Source organism: Acinonyx jubatus, chromosome B1 (genome assembly GCF_027475565.1).
Source record: "Acinonyx jubatus isolate Ajub_Pintada_27869175 chromosome B1, VMU_Ajub_asm_v1.0, whole genome shotgun sequence".
Lineage (NCBI taxonomy): Eukaryota > Metazoa > Chordata > Mammalia > Carnivora > Felidae > Acinonyx > Acinonyx jubatus.
The window spans coordinates 138,559,641-138,574,623 of NC_069382.1; the positions used below are offsets into that span (position 1 = coordinate 138,559,641).

The 14,983-nt window shown below is 41.4% G+C and overlaps 1 protein-coding gene across 2 annotated transcripts in view; it reads right to left on the reverse strand.

Moving 5' to 3' along the window:
* The window catches only part of FRAS1 (Fraser extracellular matrix complex subunit 1), a 420,203-nt gene that overhangs the window by 25,910 nt on the left and 379,310 nt on the right, over positions 1–14,983 (reverse strand). For both annotated transcript variants that reach the window (XM_053217214.1, XM_027058965.2), the window contains 7 exons: positions 14,712–14,868; positions 12,572–12,772; positions 10,822–11,009; positions 9,365–9,640; positions 6,375–6,607; positions 3,644–3,804; positions 1,502–1,716 (listed from right to left, as the gene is read on the reverse strand). In XM_053217214.1, the coding sequence (XP_053073189.1) occupies positions 1,502–1,716; positions 3,644–3,804; positions 6,375–6,607; positions 9,365–9,640; positions 10,822–11,009; positions 12,572–12,772; positions 14,712–14,868 (1,431 nt within the window). The remainder of the gene's footprint in view (positions 1–1,501; positions 1,717–3,643; positions 3,805–6,374; positions 6,608–9,364; positions 9,641–10,821; positions 11,010–12,571; positions 12,773–14,711; positions 14,869–14,983) is intronic.

Sequence of the window (14,983 nt, forward strand, 5' to 3'; positions counted from 1 at the left end):
ACACCATATTCTGTCCCTTTAACATACAGGCTTTGCTAAAATTATTGATATTAGAACCTCAATAATTCTTTAGCTGATTGAAAAAATTAATTTTCCCTCTCTGTTTCTGTTTTCTATCCTTTATCCCTCATGACATTGCTTACTAATCCTTAAAAAAAAATCCAAACCTTGACAAATATTTACTGTATACCTGCAATGTGCTAAGTTCTTTCCCCTGTTGAGATGATTGGTTACAATTTCAGATGAGATTCAGAGAAGTTACGACAAGAAAATAGATGAACTAGGGCTTGGTCTACATTCTTTCTACCATACACCAGCTGTTTTAACTATTTTTAAAGAAACGGACTGCAATGAAGTACTTCTGTGCATATATTCTGTGTTGGTTCAAGAAGTGGGGCATATATAACAAGAAATCTTAGCCTTTGAGAATTATAGGCATATTCTGAACAAAAATATGATTAAAGTAAAAACACGGAGAACATAGAATACTAATTTTTGAGAGGTCAGGAGGAACCAATCACTTAGTTTTGCATTTCGAAGGTGAATATAGGTCATGTAACTGCAGAAACAGATAACTTAGAATGCTTTAATTTTCCACTCAGTAGAGGGCAGTAGTGTATATAAAATGAGAGCTAACCAAACAGAGATAGTGCAAAATAAACCAAATTTTAATCAAAGGCACGTCCTCAAAATGATTACTCTCAGTGCCTCCAGAAGTCCCTCTTTCAGTGTGGTTAAACCGATTTGAAATGAAGAGCAAACGTTAATTTTTAGTTCATTGAGATAACTGCTGATAATTAGGTAGAATCTGCTTTAGATTCATATTTCCCATGAGGATGCATTTCTTTGATATAACTGCCCTCCTATGACTATGGCTTCTTGCTAAAATTTTCTTTTGTCACTAATGTTCCACAACGATTAAGAATGTGTCCATTTTTGCAAGGGTTGTAAATTTCGCACAGATTTGGACTAGGAATGAAATCAAAGTGTTATACACAATTCTCTCTTCATAATGCTTAAAAAGCATTATGTTTTCCCTGTCTTCTGGAAAGGTACACCTTACTTTGACTTATTTCCCCATATGCGGAAAAGAAAACATCTACTTCGTAATAACCTTACCATGAAATGTCAATCCTTTTGGCTTCCAAAATATACCCAGGGGGATGGATATATATATTATATATTATATATATATCTAGAGAAGCAAATATTAGATTTTTATGTAAGTGGCTGTTCCAGACAGTAATGTTTTTCTACATTCATTTTAACATTTTCCACATTAATTTTCCAGTTAATTGATTTAGAAGACTTTCGAGGGTTCTCTCTAGCCATCATGCTGCTAAGATCTCATCTGAGGGACTTCTAAAGACTCCTTTGGTTATCCCAGTTCTGGGGCTGGGCACCAGATGCAACATGCTAACAGAAGTGCTTCAGGAAGAAACAAAATTTCATATGGCACCCAGGTGCTTGCAGCCTTTGGATAAGCCCCTGGAGGACCCACCTGGAAGTCGGCAGTTACAGACCCCCCACAGACATCAATTAACTCAGTCATGTCATAATAGGCATCAAAGGTCCAGACGCAGCTCTTCAGGTTCAGGTGTTTGTAGAGCTGGATGGTCTTGGGCTCCCGGACGCTGGGGTCAAATTGGAAGGGGCGGTCATAGCCAGGCCCCAGGGCTGTGCTGTCATAGACCTTATCGTCCAGGAACCCTGCCTCTGTGGGGGAGGGAGGAACAAAGAACAAGAAGTCAGTCTGTTGACATGCCCCTCGTTGGCTGCCCAGGAGCTGGGTGGGGAGAAGGGATGTGTCCTTGAGAGACTGAGATAGCTTACGTTCCATCAGAGACCATTAATGGAGCAACCCAGGGTTCCCAATACACACTGCATGAGAAGGGGAGGGGAGCTAGAGTACCTGTTGCTAGGGGGTTACCTGTGACTGAGTTCATAGACTCCTCTAAGAGGCTGCATGAACCCCAGAAGAAAAGATGAGCAAAGGGTACCATAAATGGAGCCAGAGCTCAGTGGCCCTGTGTGTCTTGGAAAAGAATACATACTGAAGCTTTGCAATCAACCCTTGAAGAAACAGATTTACTACACGGATGATTTGTTGATGAATTGTTATTTTTTAAGACTGATTTTTTAAAAACAGCTTTTATGTAAAGCCAACAGACAAACATCTGACTACCTCCTCCCCTGCTATGGTTTCTGAACTCTTAGGAAAAAAAAATCTTAATTTTGTGCTAATGAGTAAATAGCATGCTAATGATGCTTGACTAAACCTCCCTGCTACGGGCAAAAATTATTGGATCAAATGCTGCCAAGCAACCAAAGTGTTCTAAATTAAGGAAGACCTTTATGCAGTAGAGAGCTAAACACAGATACAATTTTAGAATATCAAGATTCAAATTTTTTATAGTACTAAAAGCAAATATAATATTCTGAAAGAGTCTTAGAATGTCTGAAACGTCTTAGGATGTTTGACACCAGCACCTGGTCCTCTGCCCTGAAAGGAGTAGGATCTCAATTATCATGTGTTGAATTTAATTGTGTTTAAGTGGGAAGAGGTACAAACTTTCAGCCTATAAACAGTGTATGTTTCTTTCAGTGGCTGCACAGGTGAACCGGTTAGACTTTCATGTGTAGCTCAGTGACTTGCGAATAATTCATACTCAACTAATTTCTACCGTGTAAAGACCATCAATACCTAAAGTGATGCTTAATGAATATGAAAGAGCGTATGAATGCTTCTCTATCTTCTAAAATACTGGTAAATGATTCATCGGTTGTCAAGGGAGGAAACATGCATTTAATGCGCACTTGCTAAGGTAAATGGAAATGGACAGGATCCTTTGTAGAGTAAAATGTCTGCTATGGTAGACACCGGAATGTGCCACCCGGGCTGTCAGCTCCTTCAGGTTTGCGTCAGTGGGACAGTGGCTCCTGTGGCCACCCCTGTGGGGGCTCTGGCATCCAGTGACTGAGGTGCCTCAGAGAGGGCTGTCAGCTGGGGCTGGAAGTAGGAAGAGTTCCTGAAGTGATGGGGGCTTCTGGAGGGCTGCACTGCAGTCTGACTTCTCCCTCTGCCCAATTCTGCGTCCTCTCCTTCCTCGTCACAGATGCTGATCCCCAGTGAACATCTTGTACCCCCACATTCCATCTCAGCTCCTGCTCCGGGAGCCCATCCTATAACATGTGACATATGCACTTTAGCTTTCTAAAGATGCTGCAATAAGGGGATTTCAGGGCACAGATCCAAACATGCTCAACAGTGGGGCAGGGAAAGAATGAACATTTACCATGGCAGGTGCTTTAAAAACCATCAACAGATTAAATCCTTACCCTGATTGGTAGCAATTGTTTTCCTCATGTCATAGATAAGCAAACAGTGGTTTGGGGAAGTTCTGCTATTTCTGTTTAGTTGTATAGGTAGTAGAATTAGGGATTCGAACCTAAATCAGCTTGGTTCCAAAGTCCTTGTTTTTCCCTATTCACTTCACTGTCTGAGATGCCTATGTTTGGTTGTCTGCTAGGAAGGAAATCTACTAAACATGCAGACTTTGAGGATTGGGAGACACAAAAGCAGAGTTCGCCTCGCTCTATCCCTAAGGGCCACTGTGCTGGGCTGGAATGGGAAAGCCCCCACCTGAGATGCCTCTCAGGTCACGGGTGGTGACGAGATTGGAGCAGACATGCTGGTGTCTGTAGATGGACTCAGATAATAGAAAATGCAAGTTGTGCAGCGGCATGGTGGAGATAAGGGGCAGCATTCCATCCTGGTGCGGGATCTGCACGGAAATGTGGATTCTAAGGGAAAAAAGGGCAGAGGTAGTGTTTAGGTGCATGCTATAAGCAGTTAATATGGTACATTTCTTTCTCATAACTCAATCTGTCTTCACCAGTGAATTTACCCTTTTTTTTCTTGAAGCTTTCTGTGTAGGAACACGAGGCTATGATATATGTGTGGGGTTGTTCTCCACCCCCGCCCCAGCCCCCCCATCAAGAAATCCTCCAGACTCAGGACTGATAGCAATCAAGAATCACAGGTGTTTTTTTGTTTTGTTTTGTTTTTTATATATACAAGAAAAGATAATATCACAACCACAAATGACTTTAAAGCTTCCTTTTGCTTTAAATGGAAGCTTTGGGGGCGCCTGGGTGGCTTGGTCGGTTAAGCCTCCGACTTCAGCTCAGGTCATGATCTCACGGTCTGTGAGTTTGAGCCCCGCGTCGGGCTCTGTGCTGACCACTCAGAGCCTGGAGCCCGTTTCAGATTCTGTGTCTCCCTCTCTCTGACCCTCCCCCGTTCATGCTCTGTCTCTCTCTGTCTCAAAAATAAATAAAACATTAAAAAAATTAAAAAAAAATAAATGGAAGCTTTGTTTCTTTGTGTGCTACAGCAGAATGACTGATAGAGGTGCTGTTCCCCTTCTCTGTCACAGTGAGTGTCTGGGACACTTATATTTTTTAAAGTATTTGTGCCAAAAGACCTCACTGATCTCTTTATACTCTAAAGTAGATATCCCTACCCAGGAAAATATCTTAGAAATAGTTATACCCCACTACTGCTACTGTCCCCCCCAGCCAAAAGAGACTTTTCTCCCCTCTCTCCCTTCAAGTTCCAGCAACAAGGGCGGCCCTAACTGGCTTCTGTTTGTAGTGTGCTCTCCCCTCATCTACATTTTTCCTTTTTTGAAGTTTATTTATTTACTTTGAGAGAGGGGCAGACAGAGAGGGGAAGAGGTTGAATCCCAGGCAGGCTCCACACTGTCAGTGCAAAGAGCCTGATGTGGGGCTTAAAGTCACAAACCATGAGATCATGACCTGAGCTGTTAACTGACTGAGGCACCCAGGCACCCCTCCCCTCATCACTTCTCAGCACATAGGTGCCTTTGCACCAGGAAGTCTGTAACTTATTCATATTGGCTGCTATGTCTTGTATGCTTTCGGACTCTGTTTATCTTGCCTCCCCACAGTGAGGACAAGGATCATTTCCTTCACGTCTTTTGTTTCTCCAGAGCATGTAGTATAAAATCCTAACTAAAACACGAGCTTAATAAATATTGGTTAAGACTGTGAAAGAACAGAACTGTAGTTATGGGCTGCGTTATTTTCATTGTACAAGTTTAAATTTTCAGCATGTTGATTGAGGGTGCCTTTGACTTTTTACAGCTTGTCTCTTGGAACAAAAACCCAAGAGACATTTTTAAGAGGAATCGGTACCTTGCAATATGAACATGATGTCTCTTTTGCTGGGAAGGGGTCAGTAGTGCCCTGGGCACTCCTGCTACTGCTTTTCAACAAAAGTAAATCTTATTCGGTTGGAAAAAAGAAAGAATTTGCATATTCTTGGCTCCATATTTAAATCTGTTTTTTTCTCCATGCAAATGAACCCCTTTCTCTGAACTTAGTTGCTCATAAAGGCACATACACAAATACCACAAGGTTTAATGAATATGTATATTATGCAAGAATTCTTTTTTTGCTAGGCAAAACTGAAAGTATCCATTTCCATCAAACTCATGGTAGCACAGGAAAACATAAAAGCACACGTGCCCAGTGACTTTCAGTTTACACAGTATTATTACTCTGTTCACTAGATATTTAGCAAGAGTCTCTTGGGCGCCAAGAAGCACTGTCCCAGCCAGAAGGGACAAAAAAAAAAAAAAAAAAAAAAAAAAGGTCCGTGCCCTCTCCGTCTACTGTGGGGACAGACAGAGAATGAAGGGTGATAATGCTCTGAAAGAGGTATGGATGGCATGGGTGCCAGTGGAGCTCTAAGGGGGAGCTTCCAAATTAAATTGGGGAAGATGAGGGTTCTTGCAAAGGATGTCATGAGGTAGGTGGAGGAGGACAGTAGGATTTAACTACATTGAGTGGAAGGGGGCTGGGAGAATTGCTGGTTGGAAGCCCTGGCAATTTGGTTTCAGTTTGGTTCTCTGTGGGTGGACTGGCAGGTGAGGATGACAAGGTGAGGGACATGAGGCTAAGAAGACAGGCAAGGGGCCAGTTTTCGGGAGCCTCTGAAGAATTTTTTCTGAAGCTTTTATCACCACTCTTCTTTTTTTAATATATTTTTTAAAAATGTTTTTATTCATTTTTGAGAGACACAGAGAGAGAGAGAGAGAGAGAGAGAGAGAGAGAGAGGGACAGAGCCTGAAGCAGGCTCTGTGCTGACAGCAGAGAGTACCATGTGGGGCTCAAACTCACAAACAGCGAGATCATGACCTGAGCCGAAGTTGGACACTTAACCGGCTGAGCCATCCGGGCGCCCCTCCACTATTCTTATTTTGCAGAACATCACTCATTCATCTGTCTCACCCAGAAAACACACAAAAGGATAGCCCTCTCATTGTGGAAGGCACCACCTGCCTGACCTGTTCGGATGTTCCTTGTGCTTGACGTCCAAGTATTTCAAGGTTGCGATGAAGGACTGAGCCTGGAAGCCTCTGGCTGTCCCAGCTACCACTGGGGTGTGGCAGATTGCACTGTCTGTTCCAATGGTAACAATGTTGCTCCTTAAGGGGGTCCCCACATGGCCCACCTTGTCCACAGCCTTTGCCACACAGCGCACATGGAACCTCCGGCTGAAGTAAATGCTATCCAGGACCTACCGGGAAGCAAAAAGTACATCAGACATGTGTTTACTCCTTAAACAGCTCCTTCCACTGTATCTTCTGGATGATATGACATCACCAGTTTCTGGTACAGGGTTATCTGTGAAGACAACCCATTATCTGTCTATCCATCCGACTATCCACTCATCTATTTATCTGTTCATTCATTTGCCACAAAACTGGTGACTTTCTCCCAGAAGCCAGTCACTAGGGACAGAGCAGTAAGTACTTGTAGCCTAAGGCAGTATGTCAGACAGTGTTAAGTAGATAGATGTGGAGCAAGAGGCCAGAGATGACTGGTTACCGGTGATAGTATTGGTCTCTTTATATATTAGGTTCAGCATAAGGACCACTCAGCTGATTTTCAACCTTTCCATTAAGACTGGTTGGTCTCGAAGTCACTTTTGCTGAGGGCATGGTGTCAGGATACAGAGGAGGGATGCTTCCTTCCCAGGAATTCTTATTTTTCTTTCTTTCCTACTGCTGGTCCTTCCCCCAGCCCCACCTAATGGCCACACACATTGCAAAGGTTACAATAACCTGCAGGGTGGAAATTGAGAACTTGTCCTCTGAAACCTACTGGCCTTTGGAGGTCTTTCAACAGATTCTTTCATGTTCCCAGACACAGAGAAGCCATAAGAATGCTTAACTCAATCTCTGCAGAGGCAACGTGGGTCACCACAACTCTTTAGGTAATGTGTGCATACACACAGGGAAGTACATAACACGAAAAGTTAATTAGTAGTTCTGTGTGCCATAGACCTCCCACAAAGCAATCATACAAACTTATAAATTCTACCCATGAAAACAATTTTCATTGAAGTCCATTAAAAATTAAAGAGGATTTTTCCATTAAAATTTTTCTAATTAGCTGCCAACGCCTTATTTATTTATTTACACATGGACTTAGTTCAGAAGGGATTTGAGGCATCTTACAAAAATGCACACAATACAATGGTATTAAATAAATAATTGAAGAAACAAAGATAAAGCAAAGGAAACTGGGGTAAAAGTATTAGTCACCAAGTCATTGCAAGAAGAAAAACTGAAACATAAAGTAAAATTATAAACTTGGTACCTGTTAAAAATGTATATTTGGCTCAAATCAGACCAAACTGCCTTCATGGTGTTTTGAAAAGAGAATTAGATACTTAATAAAACAATAAGCTATTAAGTCTTGCCATTTAAATTTTTAAAATTTATCAGGTAGTTTAACTAGGTTATGTTGCAAAAGAATTGATCTATTGGCCTTTTAAAAAATTTTTTTTTTAACGTTTATTTATTATTATTGAGAGACAGAGAGAGACAGAGTATGAGCATGGGAGGGGCAGAGAGAGGAGGAAACACAGAATCTGAAGCAGGTTCCAGGCCCTGAGCTGTCAGCACAGAGCCTGATGTGGGGCTCGAACTCACCAACTGCCGGATCATGACCTGAGCTGAAGTCGGATGCTCAACCGACGGAGCCACCCAGGCACCCTGACCTATTGGCCTTTCTGAATAAGCTATGTGAAACACAGTGGACATGAGTGACTGCTTTGTCCAGGGCCCCCCATTCATCTATGCCTTTCCTCCACTATTATCCCATGTACGTGAAGCACTTACTGAAATGAGAAGAAACTGAGAGCTGAATATGAAAAAAATCTAGAGAAATTCAGTCTGAAAGAAAGCTCTGATCTCAAAATTATGAAGTGCATTAATTTTAATCAAAAATTGTTGAGGGCTTACTATGTGCCTGGTACTATGCTGAGTATCTCCACTGCTTCCAGTTCTGTCTCTGGGGAGAATGACGTCACTGGAGTGAGGAGCTGTCACTGCAGTGCGCTGTTACTTAAGGTTGGGCAAACCCTTACTCACTGTTCATTGCTCTCTGATGGTGGGTCTGGGGTCCCACCTCCTTGAGGACAGCAACTGCATAGTGAACTTCTTTGTGTGCCCTCCTACAATTTTGCAAAATGCTGATCCCTCGGAAACATTCTCTTCTTTAATAACGGTGCCGTCTCTACTAGCACCATCAATGTGCTGAGCATGTTGGGCTATAAAAATGTGGTAGGACCCTTGGTCCAGGTCCTTAAGGAGTTTCTATCCTACTACTTATTGAACACATGTGGAAAAAAGTAATCATTAACTGTACCTACCTAGAATCTTTGACTTACTTTACCATTTACAGATCACTTTTACAACCGATTCGTCAGTGACCTTGTCAAGTCGCTAAGTGGAAGAAGTACTATTTTGCAGATCAGGAAACGGAGACTCGGGAAGGTTAAGCAACCTCTTAACATCACATAGTTAAAAGTAGGCAGAATCAAGAATAGTAAACAGGTTGTCTGATTACTGGCTTGGTTCTCTTTCCATTATACCATATTACCTCTTCTTATAGATAAGAATTAAAAGACCTGGGGGGGGGGGGCGCCTGGGTGGCTCAGTCGGTTGAGAACAGGCTTCAGCTCAGGTCACGATCTCACGGTCTGTGAGTTCAAGCCCCCGCCTGGAGCCTGTTTCGGATTCTGTGTCTCCCTCTCTCTCTGACCCTCCCCCATTCATGCTCTGTCTCTCTCTGTCTCAAAAATAAATAAACGTTAAAAAAAAAAAAAAAAGAATTAAAAGACCTGGGTATATACTGTGTACCTGCTCATTCGTTTATTTCATTCCAAATGCCATGCAAGCACCTTAAGGAATTTGATAAAGTTGTAGTGACAAAGAGAGACACTAGTTTTCTCCCTATGCAACCAGGCCCAGACCCCTAGACCTACCATGTGGTTGACACTGGTAAATGGTGTGTTGTCAGTGATGGTCTCAAAGGGAGAGCGAGCCCCATTGCCATCAGTGGGGGTGGCTACTTCCCAGCTGAACTGCACAGATGATTGGTTGATGCCAGCCTCGCTGCAGCGTTCCTTCATGATGGCATACTTGGGGAAATGAGAGTCACAGGGGGTGACACAAACCAGTGGGTAGCCTGGGGAGGGGGATTTCTTGACTCCTTCCTTGGTAACCTCTTCTACGTGGTCATAGTCGGCAAGTGTAACAACCTGAAAAGGAGCAACAAAGCTTCAGCCTGGGCTGGGTGTTGGGATGCTCAGAGAGTTAGGGGTCCCCTCCCTAGAGATCCACAAGATCCCTTAACCGCTAGGGATTCTTTAAAATATAACGGAAGTTTTCACAGTGCTTCGCCAAGCATCCCTAAAAGATACTACATATCAGTGGTGAAGAAGATCTTCCTTTTGCCTGAGCTAAAAATCTTTAGTATCTTGTTAATCTTATTCCTGAATCAGAGCTCTATCACTCATGTGGAAAATACTTTTATTTTCATGCACACTGTCACTAAAGCTATATCATGAGTAACAGTTACTAGTTTAAAGTTGCATTAAAAAATACAATAAATTAAGTTGCATTAAATTGTTAATGATACACAGTAGTATATCTGGCAAAACAAAAGTAAATAAAGGGAGTGTATTTCTTCCATGGTTGAATAAGAGACACATTTTGGAATGATCCTTCTACTATAGAAGACTAGCTAGGGGAGGCTAGAAGACTTATTCTGACTGCCTCATTATTATGGGTTAAGTTTCCCTTGGCAACCTCCAGGCATTTTCCTCCTAATTGTAAAGTCGTTGCGTTCATTGCATACACCCCAACATGGGAAGCCGGGTACTGCACTTTTGCAAATACTTACCTCTATGTGTGTGGCAAGTATGTAGGGTAATAGATACGGGGTAGCATTACTTTTTTTCTCCATTCTTCTAGGTCCCACCAAAGACGTGAGAAGATCAATTGTATTGCACTTCCTGTGTTTATCACACTAAGGTATCAACATGGTTTGGTCTCACTCTTCTGTCAGAACAGGGTTTCTCATCCTTAGCACTACTGACATTTATGCCAAATACTTCTTTGTTGTTGGGGCTGTCCTGTGCATTGCAGGATGTACAGCAGCATTCCTAGCTTACTACCCATTAGATGCAAATAGCGCCTAGTGTGACATCCATTGACAGTTGTGGCAACCAAAAGCGTCATCAGACATTGCCAAATGTCCCGTGGAGGTGGTGGTGCAGGGAAGGGGTTTGGGAAGGAAGGAACAAGACGGCTCCTGGTTGAGAACTACTGTGCTAGAAAAATGAAGAAGTATAGCACCAGAAGTCCTACTTCTGCCAAGTTCTCAGCTACTAGTCACTAGGACATACAAGTAGTGATCCCTTTAGGTCAAGCAACTCACAATGGGTGGCGCTGGCAATATGAGACTCCCTGCTGCTTCCTGGTCTAGAATTGTCACTGTGGCAGTGGTCACATCACCAAGAACTGCTTCCACTGGGTCATCTGGGCCAAGGACTAGGGAGAAAGATTCATGCCATTCCCGGTCTTCATTGGACAGGATCTCGACTTTGAAAAAGATATGATCCACACCTTCACCAAGCACAGAACAAAAAGAGAGCAAAGGTTCTCATTAGGTGACCTCACTAAGACAGTGCAGGTTGGCACTGCTGAGACTTCCTGTTAAACAACGCCCTTTCCTTTTAGAGGTTTTCTATAAATACAGTGGCTGCTAATCACTTTATTCCCATCTCAAGTGAGAAATCTATTTTATAGACCAAATTCCACCTGTGGTAGAGGCTCAGTATTGCAGATTTACTATTCAATGCCATATGAGAATTAATGGCCCCTGTCTGACACTAGCTGGTAGTAATAAAAATCTATGATCCAAAATACACTCCACCCTGGTTATGAGGATTTTTTGCTTAATTTTTCTTTCCCCTTTACACTTAGGCACGGGATCCTGCGTGGCAGTGAGGGCTTGCACACAAGACATCCTTCAAAGCTGTCCTGAGAAGCAGTACCTCAAAGGCTTCCTACTAGGCCATCCCCGCAAAGACGATAACATAAAGGTTTGGCAGCCTGGAACGAGGAGGGTGAGAGCCTTAGAAACTCCCTTCCTTTCCTATAAACTGATTCTCTGAGGGTGCAAATCTCCCTGGTTGTAGTTAAGGCTCCCTTCTTCCTCTCCTATAAACTCCTGGGTTAGGTTATTCCCAAGACCTATCTTTCTACCAGATCCTTATGCAGAAAAGGAAAAAGTAAAGACACGTGGAAGAATAGTCCTTGTATGGAGGTGGAGGAAGGGCATCTACGTTTCCAGCAAACACTAACCAGATGTACATGGGATAAAGCGAAAAGCCCTTAAAAAACTCCAGTGGAATGAGAGACATCAGAGACTCCTCCCCCTTCATTTCTGAGGGAGTCACTTCTTCCCCCCACTGGCCAAGACATCTCTGAAAAGGACGTCTACCACTGTTGCCCACTTCTGGCTACATTGCAAATGGCTCTAGGATCTGCACCAGTCTTTTTACCTTATGTTGCTCCAGAAAGTTCTGTGACAAAATCTAGCATATAATTCAACTCCTTCTCCATCTCCAACTATATCAGATAGTTAAACAGCCAGCTGTGACCTGAATCCCATCTCTCTCTCTTCCCTGACTCATTTCCATAGTTCTCTCTATACAATAAACCTTTTTTAGAAATCTCATAATAGGGTATCCTGTCTCTTAGCAGATGTTAAACCACTGGAGCACAGAGACTGTGCCTTCTGGATTTTAGTAATCTCTGAAGGTCCCAGCACACTGGTTTGTATCAATATTTGTTGGATCATGGTAGTCATGTTTATTCTTTTAAAATCAACTGCAGCTGTTACTCAACCAAATCATAGGCTAACAATAACAACAAAATCCTTTTAAATGAGCCAAAATGCCAAGGATGTTCTGAAGTAAGGGATCTCCTTTTTTCTTTTTCAGAAAAATGCCATTTTTAAAAAAAGATTCCTATAATATCAAATGTGTGCTTAATAAATACTTCATGATTAATCAGCACTACTGTTTTCCTCTTTTATTTTTCTGCTCATCCCTTTCTTCAAATACAAGATATTTGCCTCTCTATTATGTAAAACTCACAGACTGGGATTGGCATTCAATTACCGGGACTGAACTTCAAGACTCGACTCTTGGGGTAATAATCCACCCCTGACTGGGCAGACCCATCGCGTGTGCTACAGCGGATCTTGGATGTCCTGTTCTGATCCCCTCTTCGGATCACCTTGATGTTCAGGACGGCTATGGCATCTGGCCCTGAGGGTTCACGGACTTGATATGCAGCTTCTTCAAACTCAATGGTAGGGGCTAAGGAAACAGGATTAAGAAAAACAAGAGCCAGTTAGAAAAGCACAAAGGATTCCCACCCCCATGAAAACATCTTATAAAGACAAGAGGGAGTTTTCCACATTAGTAAATAGTACAAAGGCACAATGGCTTACAGTCATAAAAATCAATCAGTTTTTACTTCTCGGCAAAGGTTTGGTAAAGGAATTTATTTGTGATTCTGCAGGACTTCTCACAGGTTTCTTATTAAAAACAGTATAGTGGGGGAAATATTTTTAAGCACTTTGAAATGCATCATGTCCAAGTTTCCATCTGGGTATCACAACTCACAAAATGTTTTTAAATTCACACACTTTATCAAGGGACTGAGAGAGAGTAAACCCTTGGTAAATACCAACCAATGCCATGAATCAACTTTTTCATTTATGAGATAGGAATATCTAAGTTTTATAATTTATCTCATTTATACACAACCTAAACTTCCCAAGTCCATCTCCCATCTCTGATCTTCTGGGTCCTTCCTCCCAGGGCCCTTATGTCTCTCACCCTTAACTTTTCCTAACTTCTCCTAGGTTATTTAGTTAAGAAAGAGTAGTTTTAATGAAGAACCCAAGACTTCCTAACACTCTGGTTTGAGGTGCGATTCTCATTGCTATGAAATGATTAATATGTTGGTTTTAAAAAAAATTTCAAATTGTGCCTTCTTTTCCATTATATTCTTAAGGGGAAGGGTGAGGTGGTAGTGGTGGATATAGTGAGATAAAAAATGGGATAATTGAGAACAATTACAAATTTTATACCATTTCTGATATGCTATAATATTTCGGAAAAATTTCTAGAGTCTCTGTTCTTTCCCTTCTTTCTCTCTCAGAAAGTTAATTCTTCTTAATTGTAGAAAATAAGCTTCATTTGAAACTTTGTAGTTTTAATAAATGCCCTTTGAAACTTAGGAGTGTTACTTATTACTCTTGAGACTCAATCACTAGGTTTCTGTGTCACCAGGAGAGGCTCACTTCAGGATCTGAATCCGGGTCTTGCTGGGTGAAGGACCAATTCAACTTCAAACCTGGCTTTTCTTATTTTACCCAATGTCCAAGTTAGTTCCCAATTTTATATCAGAAACCCTGAGAATCTCACTGACTCTCATGTAGATTCTAGAATCTGACAAAATAAGGTTTACAACCAGTTTTGCTGCTTATAGCTGTGTAACTAAGAGCATAAATTATATAAATTTGCTGATATTCAATTTCTTCACTTATAATAGAGGGATAATAACATCTACCTTACTGTCAGGATAAAATGAAATAAGATAAAATAATATGCTTAGCATGGTTTTTGATATGCAGTAAATATTCAATAAAAACAGCTATTACTATTTGTAATATTATTATACATTCACTCATTAAAATATCTATTTGAATAAAACAATTATGTCCCAATTTGAAACAGATTTCGTTTTGTTTTCCCTAGTGCCTGGGTCATTCTTGGCTGACACCTGACTAAAGAATTTAAGATTTTTTAGGTTAATAGGCCAAATCAATTAGAAGAAAGCTGAGAAATTAGATTTTTTCTGAGAAGGTGGCAGCATTTAAATTAGTTCATTGGATTCAACTGATTCTGACTGTATATCCAATCTTGCTCCTGAACTGCAACGACTTAAATAGTTTTTATTCTCTGTCTGCCGTAGCATCTCTGTCCTAGCTTGTAACCACACTCATCTCTTATCTCTTGGCAATGTGGCAGGAAATAATGAGATTAAAAATACCTCTAAACTTAGTGGAACTCTGTAGAGGATGATCACTTGGTACCAACAGCGTATATAAATACTCTGAAATTGTTATCAGTAGGCACTTTTATAGCACTTTCATTTTCAAAAAAACACCTATAATTACATTATTAGTAAAACATCAGTTCATGTTCTATCAACCAAAGAATAAGTAAAGATGATATCTTCTATTACCATCTTCATCATTGGATATGGTGATGGTGGCCATGTTATTCTTCCCAACTCTGGCTCCACTCCAGTGGTTTCCAAGAGGGTGGCTGAGATAAACCCTGAATTGTTCCTCAGGCTCAAACATGGAGTCATCATGGATAGAGACGGTACAGTTCTTCATCTAGAGCCAATGTCATAAGATAGATTAAAATTTGCAGTAAAAAATCAGTAGCTTGCTTGGTTTTCCTAGAAAATGATTTTTCTTCTTTGCAGCATCAAAGAGCCAACACAAATTC